Genomic DNA, 25,279 nt, shown 5'->3' with positions numbered 1-25,279 from the left:
TGTAATTGTGAAAAATATAGATATTTAAAAAATAAATATGATATTTCAAACCACTGTATTTGGTGTTCTGGTGAAATTTTTGGTTAGAAATATACATCTTTGAGCAAGTTGCAAACAGTCATTTTAAGCCAGGGGTGTCCAAACTTTTTCCACAGACAAATTTAAGCATGTAGGGGACATTTTTATATTTTTAATTTTCAAACCATAACAAAATATATGTTTTTTTTAAATATTTTTTAGTGTTTAAGTCACTAAAATGTTAGAAATAAGTCAAATTATTATTATTATTTTTTATTTAATGCTTACATTAAATCTCTATATAAACTTGAGGTTGATATTAACTAAAACAAATAAGGTTTTATGCCTTTTTGTCAAAGACAACTTTGTTTTTTAAAGTAAAACTGAAATATGCAGTATTTAGATAGATAGATAGATAGTACTTTATTGATTCCTTCAGGAGAGTTCCTTTATTTAGCAATTAAAGCCCTCAAAGATCAATAATGCAGGACACCATTGATTTTAATTATTTAATATTTTTGAGTAATCACAGTGAAAAGTTAAATAAAATCCTACTTAATATATTTGAGATCCGAAATTTCCCCACTCATAAAGTGATGCATTTTTACTAGTTTTTCTTTTTACTTTTAACACTTAAATTTCAAGATCAACTTCTGATATATCTGTTGATTTTAAGTTTGAACTATTATTTTGTTTGTTTTATGCTTTCTTTTGTCAAAACGTTGATGTTTTTATATGGCAACCATACAACAAATGCAATATTTTTCCACATAAAACATTTTAAAGTGATACTTTTTAAGTAATAGTTCATCATAACAGATTTTTTTGGATCCGCTTTGAACTGAACTCTCGCAGCTGTGTTGGAGCCACTATGGATTGAACTTTCACAGTATCATATTAGACCCGCTCGACATCCATTACTTTCGGTCCCCTAGAGGTCCTCTCCAAGGTTTCTCATAGTCATCATTGTCACTGGCGTCCCACTGGGTGTGAGTTTTCCTTGCCCTAATGTGGGTTCTTCCGAGGATGTCATAGTCGTAGTGGTTTGTACAGTCCTTTGACACATTTGTGATTAAGGGCTATATAAATAAACATTGATTGATTGATTGATTGATTATAACAGATTTTTTTGACCTTTTTTTTTGAGCAATGGAAAAAAAGAAAATAAAGACAAAAGGAACAAAAAAAACTGCCTGAATGTCAACATTGCCACTTTTTCTCATTAGATTTTTACCTCATTACACTTTTTTTTTAATGTTTTTTTAAATTTTTGCAACACTATCAATTTTGCAATTTTTGCAGAATGTGTGGTGGGCCGGTAAACTATTAACTGCGGGCTGCACTTTGGACACCCCTGTTTTAAGCGAATATGAAAACAACTAAAGGTTTAACAGTACAGGTTGGATGAAACACATAAAAATAAAGTTTTTGTATTTTCGTACCCTTACATGACCTTTATACTGTGTCGATGGTAAAATAATTTTCCCCATTTTATACGCATGACAAAGGCAGTTTGGAAACATTTGATGTTAAAATTATTCAAAAAACAAAACCTGTGAATGCCTGTGTCTGTACATCATAATAAAAATAATAATAAAAAAAAAAATGACGGAATTGATAAGACCCAGAAGAACTAGCAGTTGGTGCGGGTAATGTTTCATTAAAATGCCAACTTGTGGCCCGGAATGCATACATCAGCAATTTCAGTCTTTGTTGTTTTTGTTTTTTTTTAAGTCTGTGTCATATTGACATGAAAACGTCACATTTTTACTTTGTGCCACAAACCATGTGATCAGGAGCCTTTGTTTAGGATTTCTTTCATAAAATAAATCTTTACCATTTTATGAAGATACTTTACATTTTCCCCATTCATTAACTTTCCCTTTAAGTAACTTTTTCAATCTTGTGAGGTGTTGTGTTATATTTTATGATGTTATTATAAAGGGGTACCTTAGTTTGTGTACTTTTCTTATGATTCAGTGTGTATATTGTCTCGGTTATCGGGCCCCTCACTTTGGACACTCATTTTTTCTTTATAAACCAACTGCCAGGAAATCCGTAATGCATCTTTATTACAAACCCCGTTTCCATATGAGTTGGGAAAATTGTGTTAGATGTAAATATAAACGGAATACAATGATTTGTAAATCATTTTCAACCCATATTCAGTTGAATATGCTAAAAAGACAACATATTTGATGTACAAACTGATAAACTTTTTTTTTTTTTTTGCAAATACTCATTAACTTTAGAATTTGATGCCAGCAACACGTGACAAATATTTTGGAAAAGGTGGCAATGAATACTGATAACGTTGAGGAATGCTCATCAAACACTTATATGGAACATCCCACAGGTGTGCAGGGTATTTGGGAACAGGTGGGTGCCATGATTGGGTATAAAAAGAACTTCCCAAAAAATGCTCAGTCTTTCACAAGAAAGGATGGGGCGAGGTACACCCCTTTGTCCACAACTGCGTGAGCAAATAGTCAAACAGTTTACGAACAACGTTTCTCAAAGTGCAATTGCAAGAAATTTAGGGATTTCAACATCTATGGTCCATAATATCATCAAAAGGTTCAGAGAATCTGGAGAAATCACTCCACGTAAGCAGCATGGCCGGAAACCAACATTGAATGACCGTGACCTTTGATCCCTCAGCACTGTATCAAAAACAGACATCACTCTCTAAAGGATATCACCACATGGGCTCAGGAACACTTCAGAAAACCAGTGTCACTAAATACAGTTTGTAGCTACATATGTAAGTGCAAGTTAAAGCTCTACTACGCAAAGTGAAAGCCATTTATCAACAACATCCAGAAACGCCACCGGCTTCTCAGGCTCGAGATCATCTAAGATGAACTGATGCAAAGTGGAAAAGTGTTCTGTGGTCTGATGAGTCCACATTTCAAATTGTTTTTGGAAATATTCAACATTGTCATCCGGACCCAAATGTGTGGCGCATTATGAAGCGTAAAATACGACAGCAGAGACCCCGGACTGTTGAACGACTGAAGCTCTACGTAAAACAAGAATGGGAAAGAATTCCACTTTCAAAGCTTCAACAATTTAATTCCTCAGTTCCCAAACATTTATTGAGTGTTGTCAAAAGTATCAGTAAGTGGAATTAAATTATGGAGTGGATTAAGTACAGAAGTTAAACATTGTACTGATGTGATCCAGTTTAAGAGGCTGTTCCAATTAATAATGCTTACAAAGTACAAAGAAGAAGAATTATGAGCAACACTCTCAACCTTATTGGAAACAAGATATTCTTCATCTCAGTATGTTAATAATGACTGAATTAATTAATTACATATTACAAAAATTTTGTATTACTCATTCAGGGATGTCATTTTACTATAAAAGAGGCCAGTGGATGAATGTATATAATTGTAGACGCTCTAATGTGGGAAAGGGGTAGGATTAAATAAGCTTTGCTTATTCCTACTCCTTTTCGGACATGATGTGATGTGAAATGATGTGGGATTGTTTGATGTATTTTGTTGTAAGTGTGTTCAGGTTCATGTTTGAAATAAACTAAGAAAGAAAGGAAAGAAAGGAAAGAAAGGAAAGAAAAGGTGATATAACACAGTGGTGAACATGCCCTTTCCCAACTACTTTGGCACATGTTACAGCCATGAAATTCTAAGTTAATTAATATTTGCAAAAAATAAAAATAAAGTTTTCAAGTTTGAACATCAAATATCTTGTCTTTGTAGTGCATTCAAATGAATACGGGTTGAAAAGGATTTGTAAATCATTGTATTCCATTTATATTTACATCCAACATAATTTCCCAACTCATATGGAAACTGGGTTTGTACATGTGTGTGGTTTATTTGCTCATAGAATGCAGACAGGAAATTGAACATCTCCGTGTTTGTCACCTTCATTTGTGTTGGCGCTTTTAAACAAGGTGCTGTCCATGTTTTCAGACAGTCTCTCTGCTTTTTTTTTGCCGTTTTTCACATGAGACCAGGTGCAAAATAGGCCGATATGGGGCCAAAAAAAGGAACAGCACTTTGATAAATTTTGAAAATACAGAAGGTGAGGAACACTAATAAATAAATAAAATAAATACTTCTTAGTAAAGTATAAAGGTGCCATCTTCATAACTGCTTCCTCTCTGCCCGTCTTTAATAAATGTAAAATCACTTTTACCTTTATTTTTATTAAATATTTGACTTTTTTTTTTTTTTTGCATATAAAACTATAATTATTCTCTTTATAGTGTGTAGAATGTGTTTTGTGTCCGAATTACATTAATTGAAATTTTTATTATTTCTTGTGGAAAAAAAATTGCACTATTTGGTGTTCCTCTGACTATTTGGAACAAAATACGGTAAAAACAAAAATCAAGGTATTAATTTATTTATTTTTCATTATTATTTTGTTGAAAGCACCCTATTGATTGGGGAGTACAACTTCTGATTAGTCACTCATAATGAGGTATCGTTCATTCGTAACGCAAGAGTTAGGTTACTACCGTATTTTTCGGACTATAAGTTGCAGTTTTTTTCATAGTTTGACCGGAGGTGCGACATATACTCCGGAGCGACTTGTGTGTGAAATTATTAACACATTACCGTAAAATATCAAATAATATTATTTATCTCATTCGCGGAAGAGACGAAGAAAATGTCAGCAATCGTTACACACACGTCAACCAATAAGAATTCTTCGGGGGAGGGTCATGGCAGGAGTGCATTGTGGGTCATGGAATGCTAACTGCTATATGCTACCGCCGTAGCTATTAAAATGGATCATTTCAACGTTGGCGGTCACTTATAAAAACTGAGAAGGGCTGAACAAAAATGGCACCGAAAAGGAAATCATGTACTGTAGATTACAAGCTGGACGTAGTGAAATATGCAGCAGAAAACGACAAGAGGAAGCGGCGCATACCTTTGGAGTTGGCAGAGTTGTTTAGAAGCGACATTGAAGAAGAAGATTTTATCGGATTTATCAGTTAGGAGTGACAGATTGTTTGGTAAACGTATAGCATGTTCTATTTGTTTTAGTTATTTGAATGACTCTTACCATAATATGTTAGGTTAACATAGCAGTTGGTTATTTATGCCTCATATAACGTACACTTATTCAGCCTGTTGTTCACTATTCTTTATTTATTTTAAATTGCCTTTCAAATGTCTATTCTTGGCGTTGGATTTTATAAAATAAATTTCCCCCCAAAATGCGACTTATACTCCAGTGCGACGTATATATGTTGTTTTCCTTCTTTATTATGCATTTTCGGCCGGTGCGACTTATACTCCGGAGCGACTTATAACCGGAAAAATACGGTAAATAAAGTAGAGTCCCTAGGGCAATAAAGTGCTAATGAAAAAAAAAACACGCCCTCGCCCTAACTGTTATGAAATATTAACCAAGTATACTTTTGTACAAAAAATGGAATATTTGTCGGACATGATTGCAGATTGTGTTGTGACATGGCTTTTAAACTGTAAAAAAATGTTCAATAATGTCCTTTAAATACATGTAAATAATACTCGTACACAGCTTTGGCTGATAAAACCTTTCCCTTCAGACTTTTTGAGATATCCCAAAGTCTTTCGATTTCTACTTTCTGCTGCTTTAGGGTATTTTGTGATTCGGAGCAAAGTACTATATGTGTAAATGTAAACTTAATGTCGTCACAGCAGCACAGTTACATTTTTTCACCAACCCAATGAAAAAGAAACAAACATTACTGTATAAAATAAATACTTGGGGTAAAAATATGAGCATGACCGATCAGCTTCTCAGACGTGTTTTCCTCCATTCGATGAATTAAGTTGAAACACGTTCTAAGTCCTTCATAGGTTCCTGTCGATTCCATGGGTTTCTATACATGGGAAATAAGAAAAGGGAATCTTGTTCTGCTCTTCCAACGGACACAGCAGAGTGGACGGCAGTAGTTTCCGCTGGAAATGACCGTAATTCCACATGGTGACTCGTCCTTCACAATCCCACGGTCTCGGATCGCAGTCGGTAACTACTTGACAGAAGTGCAGGTAGCCTTCTGCGGTGATGTTGCTACGGTCTATAACGGATATCATGGTTAGAGTTGGGGTTTGTGGAGGCTCTGGTCAGTGAAATGCAGAGGTTTCTAGAGGCTGGATCAATCTAGACCACCGTATTTCTCTGCCGGTAGGGAGGAGGTGGCAGAACAGGGCCAGACTTAAGGGAAAACTCCGACATGTACTCTGGGTTTTCAGCTACTGCCGACCGAATGTGTCCATTCTGCTTGTAGAAGAGCTTAGCGTTGGCGGACCCGCCCTGGGTGCTGTCAGATGGTTTGGGAGGCAAGCTGTGCTGCCAGTACTCCGGATTGTCAAAGGTTACCTTCAGCTTCTTCCCAGCGGCTTTACCTGCTGTCTGTCCACCGTGCTTCAGCAGGCTGGCAGGCTGCGAGGCTATGTGGCTCTGGTAGCCTGGCAGGCAGGCCAGTCCGATGGGGGCCGCCGCCGTGGATGGCACACCTGAATGGCAGGCCAAGGCCTGTGCCGTAGTTCCTGTTTGGCTCTGGCTGGTGGAGCCGACACCGAGAATGCTAGCTTGTGCTGTGGGTTTGATGGCGTGGTGGGCGTGGAGGATGTGGGTCAGCGGAGCGTGGTGACACGGCATACCAGATGGCGAAGGCGTGGGGAGAGGGTAGTGGGGCAGGCTGGTCTGGACGCTAAGTGGGAGGTGGGACCCTGAGGTGGCGGCTGAGATGGCGGAAGGAGGCTGGGTGGGAAGAGGCAGACCGTTTCTCCGCAGGGTCTCAGCCGTGCTATGGAAGGTGTTGAAGTAGAGGGGCTCGTTGATGTACTCGTCCTCCGCTTTGGCCTGGCTGCTGGGTGTGCTGTGGTAGCCCGGGTTGTCCAACGCATGGATCTCCCCATTTTTACGCCGAGAGACAAAGGGGTTTTCCTCAATTGGGTTCAGGTATTCTGTATACACATCAGAAAAGAAGAAGGACGGACAGGAATAAAGAAAGGGTTTACGAAAGGCAGATCAATTAGTCACATTTAGAAATTAGATCAAGGGAAAGGGAAACAGAAACTGAAAGGGAAAGTAGGGAGACGAGAGGTCACTTGCTAATGAGAGGCGTTGGAAGGGGACATGATAACGGTAATAATGGGAACCACTATGGAACCGGCAGGCAACTTGCCAGAAGTTCTTTGGCACTGGAATCTCCATCTGCCGGGGGGTGAAAACACCAACAAATGACCTCTTTTCGCTGCTTCCAAGCGCTATTATAGCAGGGTGTGAAACCTATTGATTTTGCCCACTCTTGTGCTCCTTGACATTGCATCAGATGCATTTTGCCTTAGGCCTTGTTATCTTTTGAGAAGCTCCCAAAAAAAAATGAAAAGCATAAAAGCAGGGCTGAATTACGATCAGAGGCTGACCTAGCGCCGTCAAATACTGTTAATTATCTGACAAAACCACCTCAAACTATCACATTTGATGCTTAATCCACATGTTCCTGGCTCGGTGTACATTTTGTACAAATACTCATTTTGATGAGATCTTGGATGTTTCCATAATGACTCAATAGGTTGTGGAAGTGTGATTGTAACATCCAGTCCTAGCAAAACCAATCTTTCCCTGAATACTTATTTTCTCTCTCACAGACTTCTGGAAGCCCACAGCAGAGGATCACTCACCCTTTGGTGTTTGTATTGGAGAGCTGCTGCTATGTTGAGTTGCAATTGTTTTGATATGTTCTCAAACTTGAATATTTAGTTGCAACTTTCAAAGGCTGTGAGCTCCAGCTTCTATGCCCTCCAGGACACACTTGAGTGTATTTTGGCTTCTGGGCACTTCTCTTGCCTTGGAGCGCTGATCTGATCGACTGTTGTCAACACTGAAATGTCATCCTCTCTGTGTGTTTTTTGTCTCAGTACCTGATGAGCTCTTGTCCTTCATGGGGGTCATGTATCCGTCCTTGTCCATGTCCCTGGAGACCCTCTCGCCCAGGAAGATGGTGGGGTCAGCGCTGTACCTCTGTCCTCCATTGTCTTCAGCCCCAGCTTGGCTCAGACCTTTCTTCTGCAAGTTCCCATTGCAGTGTTGATCTTCCAGGGTGGGTCCCTGCCCACCGGCGGCTTCCTCCTTTGTCCCTTCTGCTAGACCCTCTGAAGGGTTTGGCCCTCCTTCCCGATAGCCAAACTGGTTCTGGAGAAGAGCAAGGACAGTAGATAAAGAAAGGAAATAATCAATCAATCAATCAATGTTTACTTATATAGCCCTAAATCACTAGTGTCTCAAAGGGCTGCACAAACCACCACGACATCCTCGGTAGGCCCACATAAGGGCAAGGAAAACTCACACCCAGTGGGGCGTCGGTGACAATGATGACTATGAGAACCTTGGAGAGGAGGAAAGAAATGGATGTCGAGCGGGTCTAACATGATACTGTGAAAGTTCAATCCACAATGGATCCAACACAGTCGCGAGAGTCCAGTCCAAAGCGGATCCAACACAGCAGCGAGAGTCCCGTTCACAGCGGAGCCAGCAGGAAACCATCCCAAGCGGAAGCGGATCAGCATCGTAGAGATGTCCCCAGCCGATACACAGGCAAGCAGTACATGGCCACCGGATCGGACCGGACCCCCTCCACAAGGGAGAGTGGGACATAGAAGGAAAAGAAAAGAAACGGCAGATCAACTGGTCTAAAAAGGGAGTCTATTTAAAGGCTAGAGTATACAAATGAGTTTTAAGGTGAGACTTAAATGCTTCTACTGAGGTGGCATCTCGAACTGTTACCGGGAGGGCATTCCAAAGTACTGGAGCCCGAACGGAAAACGCTCTATAGCCCGCAGACTTTTTTTGGGCTTTGGGAATCACTAACAAGCCGGAGTCCTTTGAACGCAGATTTCTTGCCGGGACATATGGTGCAATACAATCGGCAAGATAGGATGGAGCTAGACCGTGTAGTATTTTATACGTAAGTAGTAAAACCTTAAAGTCACATCTTAAGTGCACAGGAAGCCAGTGCAGGTGAGCCAGTACAGGCGTAATGTGATCAAACTTTCTTGTTCTTGTCAAAAGTCTAGCAGCCGCATTTTGTACCAACTGTAATCTTTTAATGCTAGACATGGGGAGACCCGAAAATAATACGTTACAGTAGTCGAGGCGAGACGTAACAAACGCATGGATAATGATCTCAGTGTCTTTAGTGGACAGACTGGAGCGAATTTTAGCGATATTAATAAATAAATAAATAGGATTAGCGTATTTTCCGGACCATAGGGCGCATCGGATTTTAAGGCACACTGCCGATGAATGGTCTATTTTCGATCTTTTTTCATACAAGTGACGTGAAGTAAATTTTATTTAATCCATCCATCCATTTTCTGTCCCTTTTGGGGTTTGCTGGAGCCTATCTCAGCTGCATTCGGGCGGAAGGCGGTGTACACCCTGGACAAGTCAGCTTCTCGAGTGACTCAAGGCACTTTACATAGTGAAACCCAATATCTAAGTTACATTTAAACCAGTGTGGGTGGCACTGGGAGTCGGTGGGTAATGTGTCTTGTCTAAGGACACAACGGCAGTGACTAGGATGGCGGAAGCGGGGATCGAACCTGGAACTCTCAAGTTGCTGACTCTACCAACCGAGTTATACCGCCCCAAAAAGCGCACCAGATTATAGGGCGCATTAAAGAAATCGTATTATTATTATTTTTTTCTGAATGTAAAACACTTCCGTGTGGTCGACATAACATGTAATGGTGGTTCTTTGGTCAAAATGTTGCATAGATTATGTTTTACAGATCATATGCAAGCCGCTTTGTGGGCGGTCTTATTTACTTGGTTCACCTTCGGCAACGTCTTTTCCCCGTCATCTTTGTTGAAGCGGTGTAGCGTGCAAGGACGGAAGTGGAAGAAGTGTCAAAAGATGGAGTTAACGGTTTTATTTACATTCAGACTTTACCTAAATCATCCGGAAACAACACCAAGGCCCTTGACCGGAACTCTAATAACTAAAGTTCCTGGGGTGAATAATGTAAACTCACTACACCGGTTTGTTTTAGTGTTTTCATGGCAGATATAAGTAAGAAACTGACTTTATATTAGAAATGTCAACAGCGGAGGATGAATGTCCCATAACAAGAAGATAGAGAAAAAGAAGAAGCTTATCGACTAGGTCGTCGCTACGGACTACAAAAGCGGACTCGCGCAATTTTTCAGGATTTATGAGGATCCCAAATACAGATCAGCAGGTACCAGAAGGTAAGAAAAGTTCCTTTTGCATATTATTGCGAAACAAAATGCCAGATAATTATACCATAATTATAATCGTTATGTTTAATGCACTGACAATCCATCAAGCGGAGCGGCTTCATTGCTTAACAAGGTCGTACTAAAACATTCTGATAGATTTTGGAGCGCCGTGTGTATTGTTCTATATTTTCAGTTTACCACCATACCTCTTGCCACGTATCTCTTATGTTTGACTGCCATCTACTGGTCAGACTTATCATTACACCATGTACCAAATAAAATTGCTTCGAGGTCGGTGAGCACAACCAGAATTATTCCGTACATTAGGCTTACTGTCGAGTTTTGAGGGAAAGCAAGGATTTTAATTGCGCCTTATAGTCCGGAAAATACGGTAAAACTTTGTTCACATCGTAGTATAACAACCCAAAAATAATGACGCTCGAGCCAGCTGTGGTGCCACCTGCGGCAAACTCGGTGAGACTTTTAACCCGCACAGCTGCCGGTTGCAAGTAAGATTCAGGGAAAAGTTCTGTGGGTGTAGTCATCAGCCTTAAGGGACCGTGAGGGGCAGCCAGGCAGTGCAACAACATGCGCACACCTGAGCCTAAAAAAAGAAGCAAAAACCCCCCAACAGAAAACAAAACATGACATGCAGAGTGAAGGGTTTCCTGTGGAGCTCTGTTAGTTTGCTGCAGGCTATTCAACGCTGGCCCACTCCTCTGCACTCGCGCCAACCGCACGCACTACAGCAGTAATTACAGGAAGTGCAGCTACAAACAACAGAACAAGGGAGGAAACATCCTCGGGGTTATATCCCTCCATCATATCATTCTCTCCTCTGCAATCAACTTCCTCCTCTTCAAAACGTTTCTGTTTGTTCTTCAAAGCGTGTTTTATTTTTTTTTTTAGATGAAATCCTCTCCAATTTGATATTGGACGTAGGTATCCACTTGGCCATAAATGACACAGGATACGAAACAAGCTATAAAACTTTAGCTCCTTAACGTTCAAGGATTTCTTCTCAGCTAAAATGCCTAAAAATATATACCAAAAGTAAATGTAGAGGATTGGCCAATTTGGAGTAAAGGTATGGTTTGGGGCTCTTTTCAATGCTAACAAGCTCATTCTCTCCCCCAATTGTCATTCTAAGGCAGGGGTCGGGAATCTTTTTGGCTGAGAGATCCATGAAAGACAAATATTTTATAATGTATTTCCGTGAGAGCCATTTTATATTTTTAACACTTAATCATACTTGCCAACCTTGAGACCTCCGATTTCGGGAGGTGGGGGAAGGGGGCGTGGTCGAGGGTGGGGCGGAGGCGTGGTTGGAGTGGTTACTATATATATTTATTTTATTATGTATATATATAAATAAAAGAAATAGTTGAATTTCAGACGGCACCGATCAAATACACAGTAATAAAAACACAGTTCTACTAACTGTACTGTGCTTGCTGGTTACTAAAAAAAATAACAACAACACTTACCTTTCACTGTTTGAGTAACCTCTGTTCTGCCATTTGCGTACTGGCGAGAGTCACTTGCGGTCAGGTGCGCAACACCACGTAAATCGATGGCCAATTTAAAAGCAACCCCTTAACACTACAGCCAACATTCACCAGGAGATGGCGACAGACAACATAGAATCACTCTATTACAGTGGCTGTAAATTCCTCGTTATTCTGCTTCGTCTCCTTGTGTGTGCAGTTTTTTTATTAAAATCCGTAGATGTTGTAACGTGATTGGGCAGGCAAGCTGTTTATATAGCGGGAAAGCGGACGTGAAAACCGGCTGTCCCCACTCAGGTCCGCATGGAGCTGGAGGGGGCGTGGCCTCCAGCTACGCTGAATTTCGGGTGATTTTCGGTAGAAAATTTATTCCGGGAGGTTTTCGGGAAAAGCGCTGAATTTCGGGAGTCTCCCAGAGGGTTGGCAAGTATGCACCGAATACAACTGTCAGGTTCAAACACTGATGACATCTATTAAACAGACCAGAAGCAAGGAATTAAAAAGAGACAGGATTCAATTTAGCTCAATGAGGAGAATCCCACAGACCTGTACCCTTGTACAGTGTCGTCCCACGCTCTGACAAGAAAATTCTACGCCTCCTCTTTTATTCTGACTTTCCTTGATTACAACAACTAAATGCATGCATTTTTAAGTAAGACCAACAATTTTTAGAGTATAATAAGTCTCTTATTCTTTTTAATAGCTTTGTTATTCTGAAGCAAACCAATAAGAAAGAAAATATTTTTGACCATTAATGCGACTTCTTGTTTAGGTGCGATAGAAACGGATGAATGCATTCAAGTGCATGAAAATGTTTTATATTTTGAACGTTGTTTTTAAAAGCCTACTGAAACCCACTACTACCGACCACGCAGTCTGATAGTTTATATATCAATGATGAAATATTAACATCGCAACACATGCTGATAAGGCCGGTTTAGTTTACTAAATTACAATTTTAAATTTCCCGCAGAGTTTCTTGTTGAAAATGTCGCGGAATGATGACGTGTGTTTGTGACGTCTCGGGTTGTAGCGGACATATTAGCCCAGAACCACTTACGGCTAAAAGTTGTCTCTTTTCATCGCATAATTACACAGTACTTTGGACATCTGTGTTGCTAAATCTTTTGCAATGTGTTCAATTAATAATGGAGACTATAAAGAAGAATGCTGTTGGTGGAAAGCGGTGGATTAGAGCTGCCTTTAGCACCGGTGTTTCTTTGTTTGTTGTGAAGCTTTAACACAGAGCGGTCAAGCGAACCTGTTTCTCTACGTCAAGCAGTAAGTTTTTGGATGGGAAAATTGTGATATTAAGTCGGCTCTTACTGGAGACTTGAGTGGATTATGGAACCTCCTCTTGTAGCTGTCAAAAAGGCAGCTGGGATCTTGGCTCCTCGGCTTCTCTCAGAGACACTGGCGTTCACCGCAGCCATCTGACTTTGAGGTATGACTTTATAATCTTACTGAAATACTATTAACACAATAAGCAGATAAGGGGTTTTCCAGAATTATCCTAGTAAATGTGTCTAATTACATCTGAAACGCTTCTTTTTTTTTTTTTTTTTTAGTTCTTCACTCTAACTTTCCTCATCCACAAATCTTTCATCCTTGCTCAAATTAATGGGGAAATCGTCGCTTTCTCGGTCCGACCAGCTCTTGCTGCTGGAGGCTCACATTATAAACAATGTGAGGATGTGAGAAGCCCTACAACCCGTGACGTCACGCGCACATCGTCCGCTACTTCCCGTAAAGGCAAGGCTTTTTTATTAGCGACCAAAAGTTGCGAACTTTATCGTGGATGTTCTCTACTAAATCCTTTCAGAAAAAATATGGCAATATCGCGAAATGATCAAGTATGACACATAGAATGGACCTGCTATCCCCGTTTAAATAAGGAAATCTCATTTCAGTAGGCCTTTAACTATGAAAATATTCGATTTATTAATGACAATCCCACTTTGCGAACATGTATTTATCACGGTCAGGCCTGGAACCAGTTGGAAGCGATAAATAAAGGAGTACTGGATTTACACTCATCCGGCCATTGCCAGGGTAACAGGACCACATTTGTCGGACTTCAACGAGCATTTGGAGTACTCTGAGGCTTTGAGGTACGTCTGTGAATGTTCTAACGTGTTTGTTTACACAGCCTGCAGATGTGTTTGTTTCCTGAAAGAGTGTATAGCCATCGATCTGTTTACCAATGATGCATAACACAAATATGACGGAAAATCCCAGGGTGGTCATGGAAATAATAGAAGGCGGGTCGTCAAAAGAGCAAGAGTGTAAGCAGTGGGCTTACTCTGTTTGAGTCGACTCGAGGTCTCGTTGTGTATGATGGATGAGCTACGTCAAAACCGCGAGGCACCAGGTACTCGTCGGCATCCATCAGGTCATCAAGGTCCTCCTCATCCAGGAGACTCTGGAAGAACTTGCTGTCGTTGGGGCTGGGCAGCTTCATCCGATCGTCTCCCTGGACATTGCGAACATTTATTGAAGGGTGGGGTTGTATGAATTTTACATTGTCGCGATTGACCTACTTGGATGACCAGATATCGTTGGGGGTCCCGGGCCATCCTGCAGAATTCTGCAGCAAGCTCCTTAAACTTGGGTCTGCTGTCAGCATCAATCATCCAGCCTGGGAAAGACAAACACGGGACTAGAATGAAAGGCGGCCTTGATTATGTACGATCTCAATCAGCTCGATTCTCTCAACATAAACGAGTCGGAGATTACTGGCATTGGCGGCCCAATTGGGGCCTCATTCAACTCAAGTTGCGTTCAAATCCAGAAAAGTGCATACGCCTGCTCGAATCTAAGCACATTTCTTTGTTACAAATCCCAATGAATTTACAAAACCTGTTTCCATATGAGTTGGGAAATTGTGTTAGATGTAAATATAAACAGAATACAATGATTTGCAAATCCTTTTCAACCCATATTCAGTTGAATGCACTACAAAGACAAGATATTTGATGTTCAAACTCATAAACCTTTTTTTTTTTTTTTTTTTTTGCAAATAATAACTAACTTAGAATTTCATGGATGCAACACGTGCCAAAGTAGTTGGGAAAGGGCATGTTCACCACTGTGTTACATCACCTTCTCTTTTAACAACACTCAATAAACGTTTAAGAACTGAGGAAACACATTTATGAAGCTTTTCAGGTGGAATTATTTCTCACTCTTGCTTGATGTACAGCTTAAGTTGTTCAACAGTCCGGGGTCTCTATTGTTGTATTTTAGGCTTCAAACTTTTCAATGGGAGACAGGTCTGGACTACAGGCAGGCCAGTCAAGTACCCGCACTCTTTTACTATGAAGCCACGCTGTTGTAACACATGGTGTGGCATTGTTTTGCTGAAATAAGCAGGGGCGTCCATGATAACGTTGCTTGAATGGCAGTATATGTTGCTCCAAAACCTGTATGTACCTTTCAGCATTAATGGTGTAATCGCATATGTGTAAATCACCCATGCGTTGGGCAATAATGCACTCCCATACCATCACAGATGATGGCTTTTGAACTTTGCGCCTATAACAATACGGATGGTTATTTTCCTCTTTGTTCCCGAGGACACAAATGTCCACAGTTTCCAAAAACAATTTGAAATATGGACTCGTCAGACCACAGAACACTTTTCTTAGATGATCTCGGGCCCAGAAAAGCCGGTGGCGTTTCTGGATGTTGTTGATAAATGGCTTTCGCTTTGCATAGTATAGCTTTAACTTGCACTTACAGATCTCCCGTCCAAAGGCAAAACCCAGTAACTCAATTTTGATCAAAACTGAGCTGATATTAATTTTGGAGTTCTTGGTGATATGCTTTACATTAGTGTATGCGATATTGTAATTTGTTCCGTAAGTAAGCTGTTACGCGCATGGCAGGACCTAGCAACTACCACATAACAGCGTGGATACAAAAGAAAAACTTAGTATCTCAAGGGACCAATCGGAGCTTCTTTGTCAGTCGCCTTATTGTCTTTAATGAGACATTTGCACGAATGGGGGCCGACAGTCAACCTGATTATGTGATATTATGGCACGAGGGGATATTTGGAAGATTGGCCCAGGACGTTGCAAGCACCTTCATTAAATGTATTGTTCTTGATTCTTCCCCTTGCATACTCTTTTGGGCAGATAACTGTGGAGGTCAAAATAAAAACTGGACGCTGAACACGGCTCTTGCCCAATGTGCAAACGCAGAATGGGGCCCACCCGAGATTGTGATAAAATATCTCGAGAAAGGGCACACGTTCATGAGAGCAAATTCAATCCATGGCTCAATCGGCAAGAAAATGAAAGCTCAAGAAAACATCTATATGTTTGATGACTTTGTAAATCTTTGTAAGACAGCATCAAGATAGATTGGTTTTCCTTTGTTTTCTCAAAATCAACTAGAATTGAGTTACTAGGTTTTGCCTTTGGACGGGAGAGATGTAGCGACCAACTGCTCAGAGAAGCCGGTGGCGTTTCTGGATGTTGTTGATAAATGGCTTTCGCTTTGCATAGGATAGCTTTAACTTGCACTTACAGATGTAGCAACCAACTGTATTTAGTGACAGTGGTTTTCTGAAGTGTTCCTGAGTCCATGTGGTGATATCCTTAAGAGATTGATGTCAGTTTTTGATACAGTGCCGTCACGGTCATTCAATGTTGGTTTCCAGCCATGCCGCTTACGTGGAGGGATTTCTCCAGATTCTCTGAACCTTTTGATGGTATTATGGACCGTAGATGTTAAAATCCATTAATTTCTTGCAATTGCACTTTGAGAAACGTTGTTCTTAAACGGTTTGACTATTTGCTCATGCAGTTGTGGACAAAGGGGTGTACCTCGCCCCATCCTTTCTTGTGAAAGGCTGAGAATTTTTTGGGAAGCTGTTTTTATACCCAATCATGGCACCCACCTGTTCCCAATTAGCCTGCACACCTGTGGGATCTTCCGTATAAGTGTTTGACGAGCATTCCTCAACTTTATCAGTATTCATTGCCACCTTTCCCAACTTCCTTGTCACGTGTTGCTGGCATCAAAGTCGAAAGTTAATGATTATTTGCAAAAAAAAAAAAATGTTTATCAGTCTGAACATCAAATATGTTGTCTTTGTAGCATAATCAACTGAATATGGGTGGAAAATTATTTGCAAATCATTGTATTCCGTTTATATTTACATCTAATACAATTTCCCAACTCATATGGAAACGGGGTTTGTGTTATTAGAACACAGGAACACAGTAGCAGTCGTATACATGACATCTTCCTCGGTCTGCAGTGCCAGTGCGCGCCCACATTATTATTACGAATTATTAAATGCATTGGCCATCCGCCAAGGCTGTCCTTTGTCACCGATTCTGTTCATAACTTTTATGGACAGAATTTCTAGGCGCAGTTAAGGCGTTGAAGGGTTCCGGTTTGGTGGCCGCGGGATTAGGTCTCTGCTTTTTGCAGATGATGTGGTCCTGATGGCTTCATCTGGCCGGGATCTTCAGCTCTCTCTGGATCGGTTTGCAGCTGAGTGTGAAGCGACCAGAATGAGAATCAGAACCTCCAAGTCTGAGTCCATGGTTCTCGCCCGGAAAAGGTTGGAGTACCATCTCCGGGTTGGGGAGGAGACCCTGCCCCAAGTGGAGGAGTTCAAGTACCTAGGAGTCTTGTTCACGAGTGAGGGAAGAGTGGATCGTGTGATCAACAGGCGGATCGGTGCGGCGTCTTCAGTAATGCGGACGTTGTACCGAGCCGTTGTGGTGAAGAAGGAGCTGAGCCGGAAGGCAAAGCTCTCAATTTACCGGTCGATCTACGTTCCCATCCTCACCTATGGTCATGAGCTTTGGGTCATTACCGAAAGGATAAGATCACGGGTACAAGCGGCCGAAATGAGTTTCCTTCGCCGTGTGGCGGGGCTCTCCCTTAGAGATAGGGAGAGAAGCTCTGCCATCCGGGAGGAACTCAAAGTAAAGCCGCTGCTCCTTCACATCGAGAGGAGCCAGATGAGGTGGTTCGGGCATCTGGTCAGGATGCCACCCGAACGCCTCCCTAGGGAGGTGTTTAGGGCACGTCCAACCGGTAGGAGGCCACGGGGAAGACCCAGGACACGTTGGGAAGACTATGTCTCCCGGCTGGCCTGGGAACGCCTCGGGATCCCCTGGGAAGAACTAGACGAAGTGACTGGGGAGAGGGAAGTCTGGGTTTCCCTGCTTAGGCTGTTGCCCCCGCGAACCTACCTCGGATAAGCGGAGGAAGGTGGATGGATGGATAAATGCATTGGCGAAAAGGTGAATTTAAAAAAAAAAAAAATCAAATCACATCTGTGTGTCGCCAAAGTAACCATAGCCTGTAGAAATGAACGAACGTCAGCCACGAAGTTGGCGTGAGGCGGCGCACATTTCCACGTCAAGGTCAATCATGATACAAATGAGTTGGGAAATTGTGTTAGATGTAAATAAAAAACGGAATACAATGATTTGCAAATCATTTTCAACCCATACTCAGTTGAATATGCTACAAAGACAACATATTACCTATTACATATTACCTACATATTACATACTACCTCACCGACAGGCCACAGTACGTCAGACTGAAGGACATCACGTCTGACACTGTGATCAGCATCACCGGAACACCGCAGGGAACGGTGCTGGCCCCTCTTCTCTTCACCCTGTACACCGCTGACTTCTGCTACAACTCAGAGCTGTGTCACATCCAGAAGTACGCGGATGACACAGCCATCGTCGGGTGCATCAGGGACGCCAGAGAGGAGGAGTTTCGGAACCTGGTGAGGGACTTTGTTGTCTGGTGCCACACGAACCTCTTGCAGCTCAATCCGTCAAAGACCAAGGAGCTGGTCATTGACTTTAGGAGGTCGAGTCCACGGTCACAACCTATTGTGATCGAGGGAGTTGAGGTACAGACCGTGGACTCATTCAAGTACCTCGGGTTTGGGTGGACAATAAGCTGGACTGGACTGTTAACACGGACCACCAGTACAAGAAAGGACAGAGCAGGCTGTACTTCCTCAGGAGACTGCACTCATTCAACATTTGTAAAAAAAACTCATGTGGATGTACTACCAGTCTGTGGTTGCCAGTGTTCTGTTCTAAATGGTAGTGTGCTGGGGGGCAGTACATCTAAGAAGGACAGCTCCAGATTTGAGAAACTGATTAGGCGGGCCGGATCTACAATGGGAATGAAACTGGACTCACTGGTGACGGTGGCAGAGAAGAGGACTGTGGACAAACTAGTGAGCATCCTGGATGATGCCAGTCACCCTCTGCATAGCGTTATCAGTAGCCAGAGGAGCCTGTTCAGTGCTAGACTGCTTCATCCCAAGTGCAGGACTAATAGACTCAAGGACTCCTTTGTCCCACACGCCATTAGACTGTACAACTCCTCTCTGGGACGGGGATGACAGGGGATGCAAAGCAATACGTTTTCATAACATGGTCACTACTGCCTACTTTGTCTTGTTATATTCTTATTTTACTGTTATATTGTCATTCCCATTGTTTTTATTCTTTTTGTAATATTTCTCTATTTTGTTTCCTTTTAAACCCTCATTATTTACTTCTCAACTCGATACACTGCTGCTGGAATTTTAATTTCCCTGAAGGAACTCTCCTGAAGGAATCAATAAAGTACCTACCTATCTATCTATCCATCTATTTGTTTTTTTTTGCAAACAATCATTAACTTTAGAATTTGATGCCAGCAACACGTGACAAATGAGTTGGGAAAGGTGGCAATAAATGCTGATAAAGTTGAGGAATGCTCATCAAACACTTATTTGGAACATCCTCATATGGAAACGGGGTTTGTACATCTAATTTTCGTAAGTAAGCTTGTTACGTGATGCCGCTGTTTTATGCCGGAAATGCCGTCTTCCCTTGCTCGAATTGTTATTAGGCAAGAGAAAAAGCAGGTTTCCATGGACGAGACCACAGCTGGTGTACACAAAGCAAAGCCCCGAAGGTGAAGCGAAAGGCCAGGTGGTATGTCCGCTCTCATTAGACAGGAATCACACGCATGTGCGGACTTCTTTGTTTGCACCCTAGTTATAGCCACGGTGATGCAGATCCATTCAATTGTCTGAATTCAAATATTTTATTCAAAATGAGGTCAGATGTAACGCTTACACCCGAAGGCAGGGGTCGGGAACCTTTTTAGCTGAGAGAGCCATACAAGCCAAATATTTTAAAAAGTATTACCGAGAGAGCCATATAATATTTTTTTAAGACTGAATCCAACTATTATTCTATCTTATTTCAATTATTGTGCAGAAATATTGGGAAATACATATCATAGCAACATAATGCCTTTATTTCACAGAAAAGAGCAATTCGTATTATTTTTAAAGTACGATATAGAGACCACAAAAAACCACTTCATTAGGTCAGGATTCCTAAAACTAAAAGACATTGTAGAATTGAAAACTCTATTAATGATGTTCAAAGCGAAAAATAAAATTCTTCCAAATGACATACAAAAGTTAAGTGTTCACATCTGAAGATGAGAACCACAGAAGGCCGTATGATTTTAAACATCCAAATGTGCGAACAAATTTGAAACAAATGTGCTTGTCTGTTGTTGGTGTGAAAGCATGGAATTCTCTAAACAAAGACTTAAAAAGCTATAAGAATACCTTTGTTTTTAAAAAGAGTTAAAAAAAAGAGAAAACTGTAATTATATCAAACTGAATTTTGATCTAGATTGGACGTGTCATTGTGAAAATGCTTAAAGGAAAATTGAAAAGTATGTTGGAGTTCGGGTGTTGTTGGAGGGAACAGTTATAAAGTCATCGAAAATAATTTGTGTTAAAAAGGGAGCAGATAAATACAAGAATATTATTCTTCCATCTGCTCCTTTCTGATCATGGAAATGTATAAGAAACAAAAAAAACAATGAAAGTGTTAATTGTACGTGGCTTTTATATATGCATTTTCATGAAAGGAATACAAATAAATGATGATGATGCATGCATTTTTAAGTAAGTCCAACATTTTTAGAGTATAATAAGTCTCTTATTCTTTTTAATAACATTGTTATTCTGACGCCAACCAACAATAAATAAAATACTTCTTACCATTAATGCGACTTCTTGAACAGGTGCGGTAGAAACCGGACGGATGGATTAAAATGCATGAGAATCTTTTATATTTTGAACGTTATTTTTGACACTGTGATTACCGGCAGAATTATTCATTACTTACCATGTTTAGCAATGTCAGCTAAGATTTATCTGAGAGCCAGGTGCAGTCATCAGAAGAGCCACATCTGGCTCCAGAGCAGGGGTAGGGAACCTATGGTTCCAGAGCCAGATGTGGCTCTTTTGATGAATGCATCTGGCTCTCAGATAAATCTTAGCTGACATTGCTTAACACAGTGGTTCTCAACCTTTTTTCAGTGATGTACCCCCTGTGAACATTTGTTTTAATTCAAGTACCCCCTAAAGTAAAATACAGCACTATGTTATCAACTTCTGATTTATTAAATTTTACAACAGTGCAAAATATTGCTCATATGTAGCAGTCTTTCTTGAAGTATTTGGAAAAAAAGATACGAAAATAACTAGAAACTTGTTGAAAAATAAACAAGTGATTCAATTATAAATAAAGATTTCTACACATAGAAGTAATCCTCAACTTAAAGTGCCCTCTTTGGGGATTGTAATAGAGATCCATCTGGATTCATGAACTAAATTCTAAACATTTCTTGACAAAAAATAAATCTTTGACATCAATATTTATGGAACATGTCCACAAAAAATCTAGCTATCAACACTGAAAATTGCATTGTTGCATTTCTTTTCACACTTATTGAACTTACATTCATATTTTGTTGAAGTATTATTTAATAAATATATTTATAAAGGACTTTTAAATTGTTGCTAATTTTAGAATATTTTTTTTAAATCTCACGTACCCCTTGGCATACCTTCAAATACCCCCAGGGGTACGCGTACCCCCATTTGAGAACCACTGTCTTAACACGATAAGTAATGAATAATTCCGCTGGTAATCACGATGTTAAAAATAACGTTCAAAATATAAAACATTCTCATGCATTTTAATCCATCCATCCGTTTCAACCGCACCTGTTCAAAAAATAACAATGTCGTTAAAAATAATTAGAGACTTATTATACTCTAAAAATGTTGGTTTTACTTAAAAAATGCACGCATTTAGTTGTATTCAGTGTTAAAAAATATGATATGGCTCTCACGGAAATACATTTTAAAATATTTGGCTTTCAAGACATGCACCTGGGGATAGGTTGATTGGCAACACTAAATTGGACCTAGTGTGTGAATGTGAGTGCGAATGTTGTCTGTCTATCTGTGTTGGCCCTGCGATGAGGTGGCGACTTGTCCAGGGTGTACCCCGCCTTCCGCCCGATTGTAGCTGAGATAGGCGCCAGCGCCCCCCGCGACCCCGAAAGGGAATAAGCGGTAGGAAATGGATGGATGGATGGGCTCTCTCAGCCAAAAAGGTTCCCGACCCCTGCTCTAGAGCCATAGGTTCCCTACCCCTGCCCTAAGGGCTGCAGTTTAGAAACAGATATGTGAACTTTTCAAGGCGCATATCTTTGACCCTAAAATGAAATTGGTCAAAGAATGTTTATTTTTTTGTTTTTCATCTTTTAATCTCCAGGGAGGAACTAGTAGTCTGTGGGCTTTGTTGTAAGGCTAAACAAGCTGCAGGGCATTGTTGCGTTTGAGATGTCAAAAGCAATCGGTGCTGCTTTTACATTAGGAGAATAAATATTAGATGCCATGACATTTCAATTGGATTAACATTTTCGTCTGGGGAATATGTTTTGATGTCATGCTCCGAGATGAGTCACATCATCTCTCTATTGGTATTTCAGCCATGAGAACAGAAAGGAATGGGGAGAGAAGTTCATGTGGGATAATTGAAGCCAAGAGAAAAGTCAATCCGTCATTGTTGAGCCGGGCGACCACCAGGCTGGCGCTACGTGAAGGACGGCCAATCTGCCGATAGTTGGCAGCGGACAAAGCTTGGACCGGTGCTCATGCCTTCTTGGAAATATTTGAAGCCATGGACACCATTTGCCATGTTCAAATTAAGCCGGTGACTGAGCGGACGATGGGAGGATTTGGGCTGAATGAAGCAATGCATGGTTTGGACGCAAAAAAACATTGTGGTTTTTGCTCCAGATGGGAAAACAAACTGAGCTTGCTGTGCATCTATCAATGACTTGTTTAATCATCTATTTCCCAATGTAATAGTGTGATGTTGTTGCGCTATATTATGAACGAGACAGGGTGTTATGTTTTATTTTGAAGTATTGGTTTTATTTTGAAGAACCGGATGTCTGGTGCCGGAAGTGACTTTGCTGTTTTTTCGTATTGTTACTTCCTCTTCTATCGGACTTTTGCTGATGAGGTAATAGTTCTTCATTGCTATGTGTTTCTTGTGTAAATATTATTTCTAAACTTTCATAATACTTTAGAAGTTAAAACATTAATGTTGTAGGTATAAGTGATGTGTTGTCTTAAGTATTTTTTTATGCACAATTTTGTTAAGTAAGGATTAGAGCGTCGAATGTTTGAAATGTTTGTTCATAATCACACCCGGTATTTACGCAGGTATCACTCCGCCAGAAAAGTAGAGACCTGTGTATGTGTTTCATGTTTCCAACAAAGGTATGTGGATTTGTGTATTATTAATATATTTTTGTGATAAAATGTTTTTGTTATTGTAATTTAAATTATTATTTTTATATGAATGACTTGTTTATTTCCCCTTCTATCGGACTTTTGCTGATGAGATATCACTCCGCCAGAAAAGTAGAGACCTGTGTATGTGTTTCATGTTTCCAAAAAAGGTTTGTGGATTTGTGTATTATTATTATATTTTTGTGATAAAATTTTTTTGTTATTGTAATTTAAATTATTATTTTTATATGAATGACTGTTGTTTATTTCCTCTTCTATCGGACTTTTGCTGATGAGGTATCACTGCGCCAGAAAAGTAGAGACCTGTGTATGTGTTTCATGTTTCCAACAAAGGTATGTGGATTTGTGTATAATTTTTTTTTTGTGATAAAACGTTTTTGTTATTGTAATTTTAATTATTATTTTTATATGAATGACTGTTGTTTATTTCCTCTCCTATCGGACTTTTGCTGATGAGGTATCACTCCGCCAGAAAAGTAGAGACCTGTGTATGTGTTACATGTTTACAACAAAGGTATGTGGATTTGTGTATTATTAGTATTTTTTTGTGATAAAACTTTTTTGTTGTTGTAATTTGAATTATTATTTTCATATGAATGACTGTTGTTTATTTCCTCTTCTATCGGACTTTTGCTGATGAGGTATCACTCCGCCAGAAAAATAGAGACCTGTGTATGTGTTTCATGTTTCCAAAACCGGTGGCCAATAAATGATGAAACGATGGAATGGTGGAGTGTCTCTTACTTAAAAAACTACACAACGCAGAATAAGACTCACTACACCACTACACATCAGTTCAACCACCATCCAGATCCAACTTTGAAGGCTGAACAAAAAAAATAAGCAAGCGCAGAGTCTAGCAAAGCTTACACACTTGTGGAAAAATAGTAATTAGATTTTAACATTAATAGCAAAAATGGGGTACAGTTTCCCCCGGATCACATTTTACATTAAGGGCCACCTGTGCACACGTTACAGTCTGAGCTGATGACAGCCATTAATGTTTATAAATACGATGTTTCAGAAAGATCAAATCCTGTCGAACTTCTACAAACAACACTTTGGAAACACTTTTCAAAGCCGCGGCTCAGGAAGTGTTGAGCAGGTCCCGTAACCGGAGGGATCAAGGTTCTAATCCAGCTTCCTCCGTCCTTCACCCACCTTGCTTCTAATGCTTCTCACGCTGGCATATGATGGTTAATTAGGGATGGGCGATATGGTCTACAACGGAGGTCCCCAAACTATGGATCCGGCCCGCCAGCGTCCAAAATCATATATATATATATATGTATATATATATATATATATATATATATATATATATATATATGTATATATTAGGGGTGTTGGAAAAAATCGATTCGAATACGAAATGAATCAAATACGTTGTGCGATTCGGAATCGATTCTCATTTTTTAAAAATCGATTTTTGAAAAAAAATATTTTTTTGTTTTTTTAAATCAATCCAACAAAACAATACACAGCAATACCATAACAATGCAATCCAATTCCGAAACAAAACATGACCCAGCAACACTCAGAACTGCAATAAAGACACAAACACGACACAGAATAAAACAAAAGTAGTGAAACAAAAATTAATATTATCAACAACAGTATCAATATTACTCATAATTTCAGCATAGCAGTGATTAAAAATCCCTCATTGACATTATCATTAGACATTTATAAAAAAAAACAAAAAACAATAGTGTCACAGTGGCTTAGACATGCATCGCATCTCATAAGCTTGACAACACACTGTGTCCAATATTTTCACAAAGATGAAATAAGTCATATTTTTGGTTTGTTTAATAGTTAAAACAATTTTACATTATTG

General features: G+C 40.1%; 1 protein-coding gene across 4 annotated transcripts in view; it reads right to left on the bottom strand.

The window, feature by feature from the left end:
- Positions 1–352: 352 nt before the first annotated feature.
- Positions 353–25,279, bottom strand: part of LOC133544541 (receptor tyrosine-protein kinase erbB-4-like) — a 651,156-nt gene continuing 626,229 nt past the window's right edge. For all 4 annotated transcript variants that reach the window (XM_061889985.1, XM_061889988.1, XM_061889987.1 and 1 more), the window contains exons 24-27: positions 14,288–14,385; positions 14,050–14,220; positions 7,920–8,190; positions 353–6,959 (exon numbers count right to left, since the gene is read on the bottom strand). In XM_061889985.1, the coding sequence (XP_061745969.1) occupies positions 6,151–6,959; positions 7,920–8,190; positions 14,050–14,220; positions 14,288–14,385 (1,349 nt within the window). In that variant the 3' untranslated portion in view covers positions 353–6,150. The remainder of the gene's footprint in view (positions 6,960–7,919; positions 8,191–14,049; positions 14,221–14,287; positions 14,386–25,279) is intronic.

This window comes from Nerophis ophidion, linkage group LG27 (genome assembly GCF_033978795.1).
Source record: "Nerophis ophidion isolate RoL-2023_Sa linkage group LG27, RoL_Noph_v1.0, whole genome shotgun sequence".
NCBI lineage: Eukaryota > Metazoa > Chordata > Actinopteri > Syngnathiformes > Syngnathidae > Nerophis > Nerophis ophidion.
The sequence above is the reverse complement of the archived record's forward strand: the minus strand, read 5'-3'. Positions and strand labels throughout refer to the sequence as shown.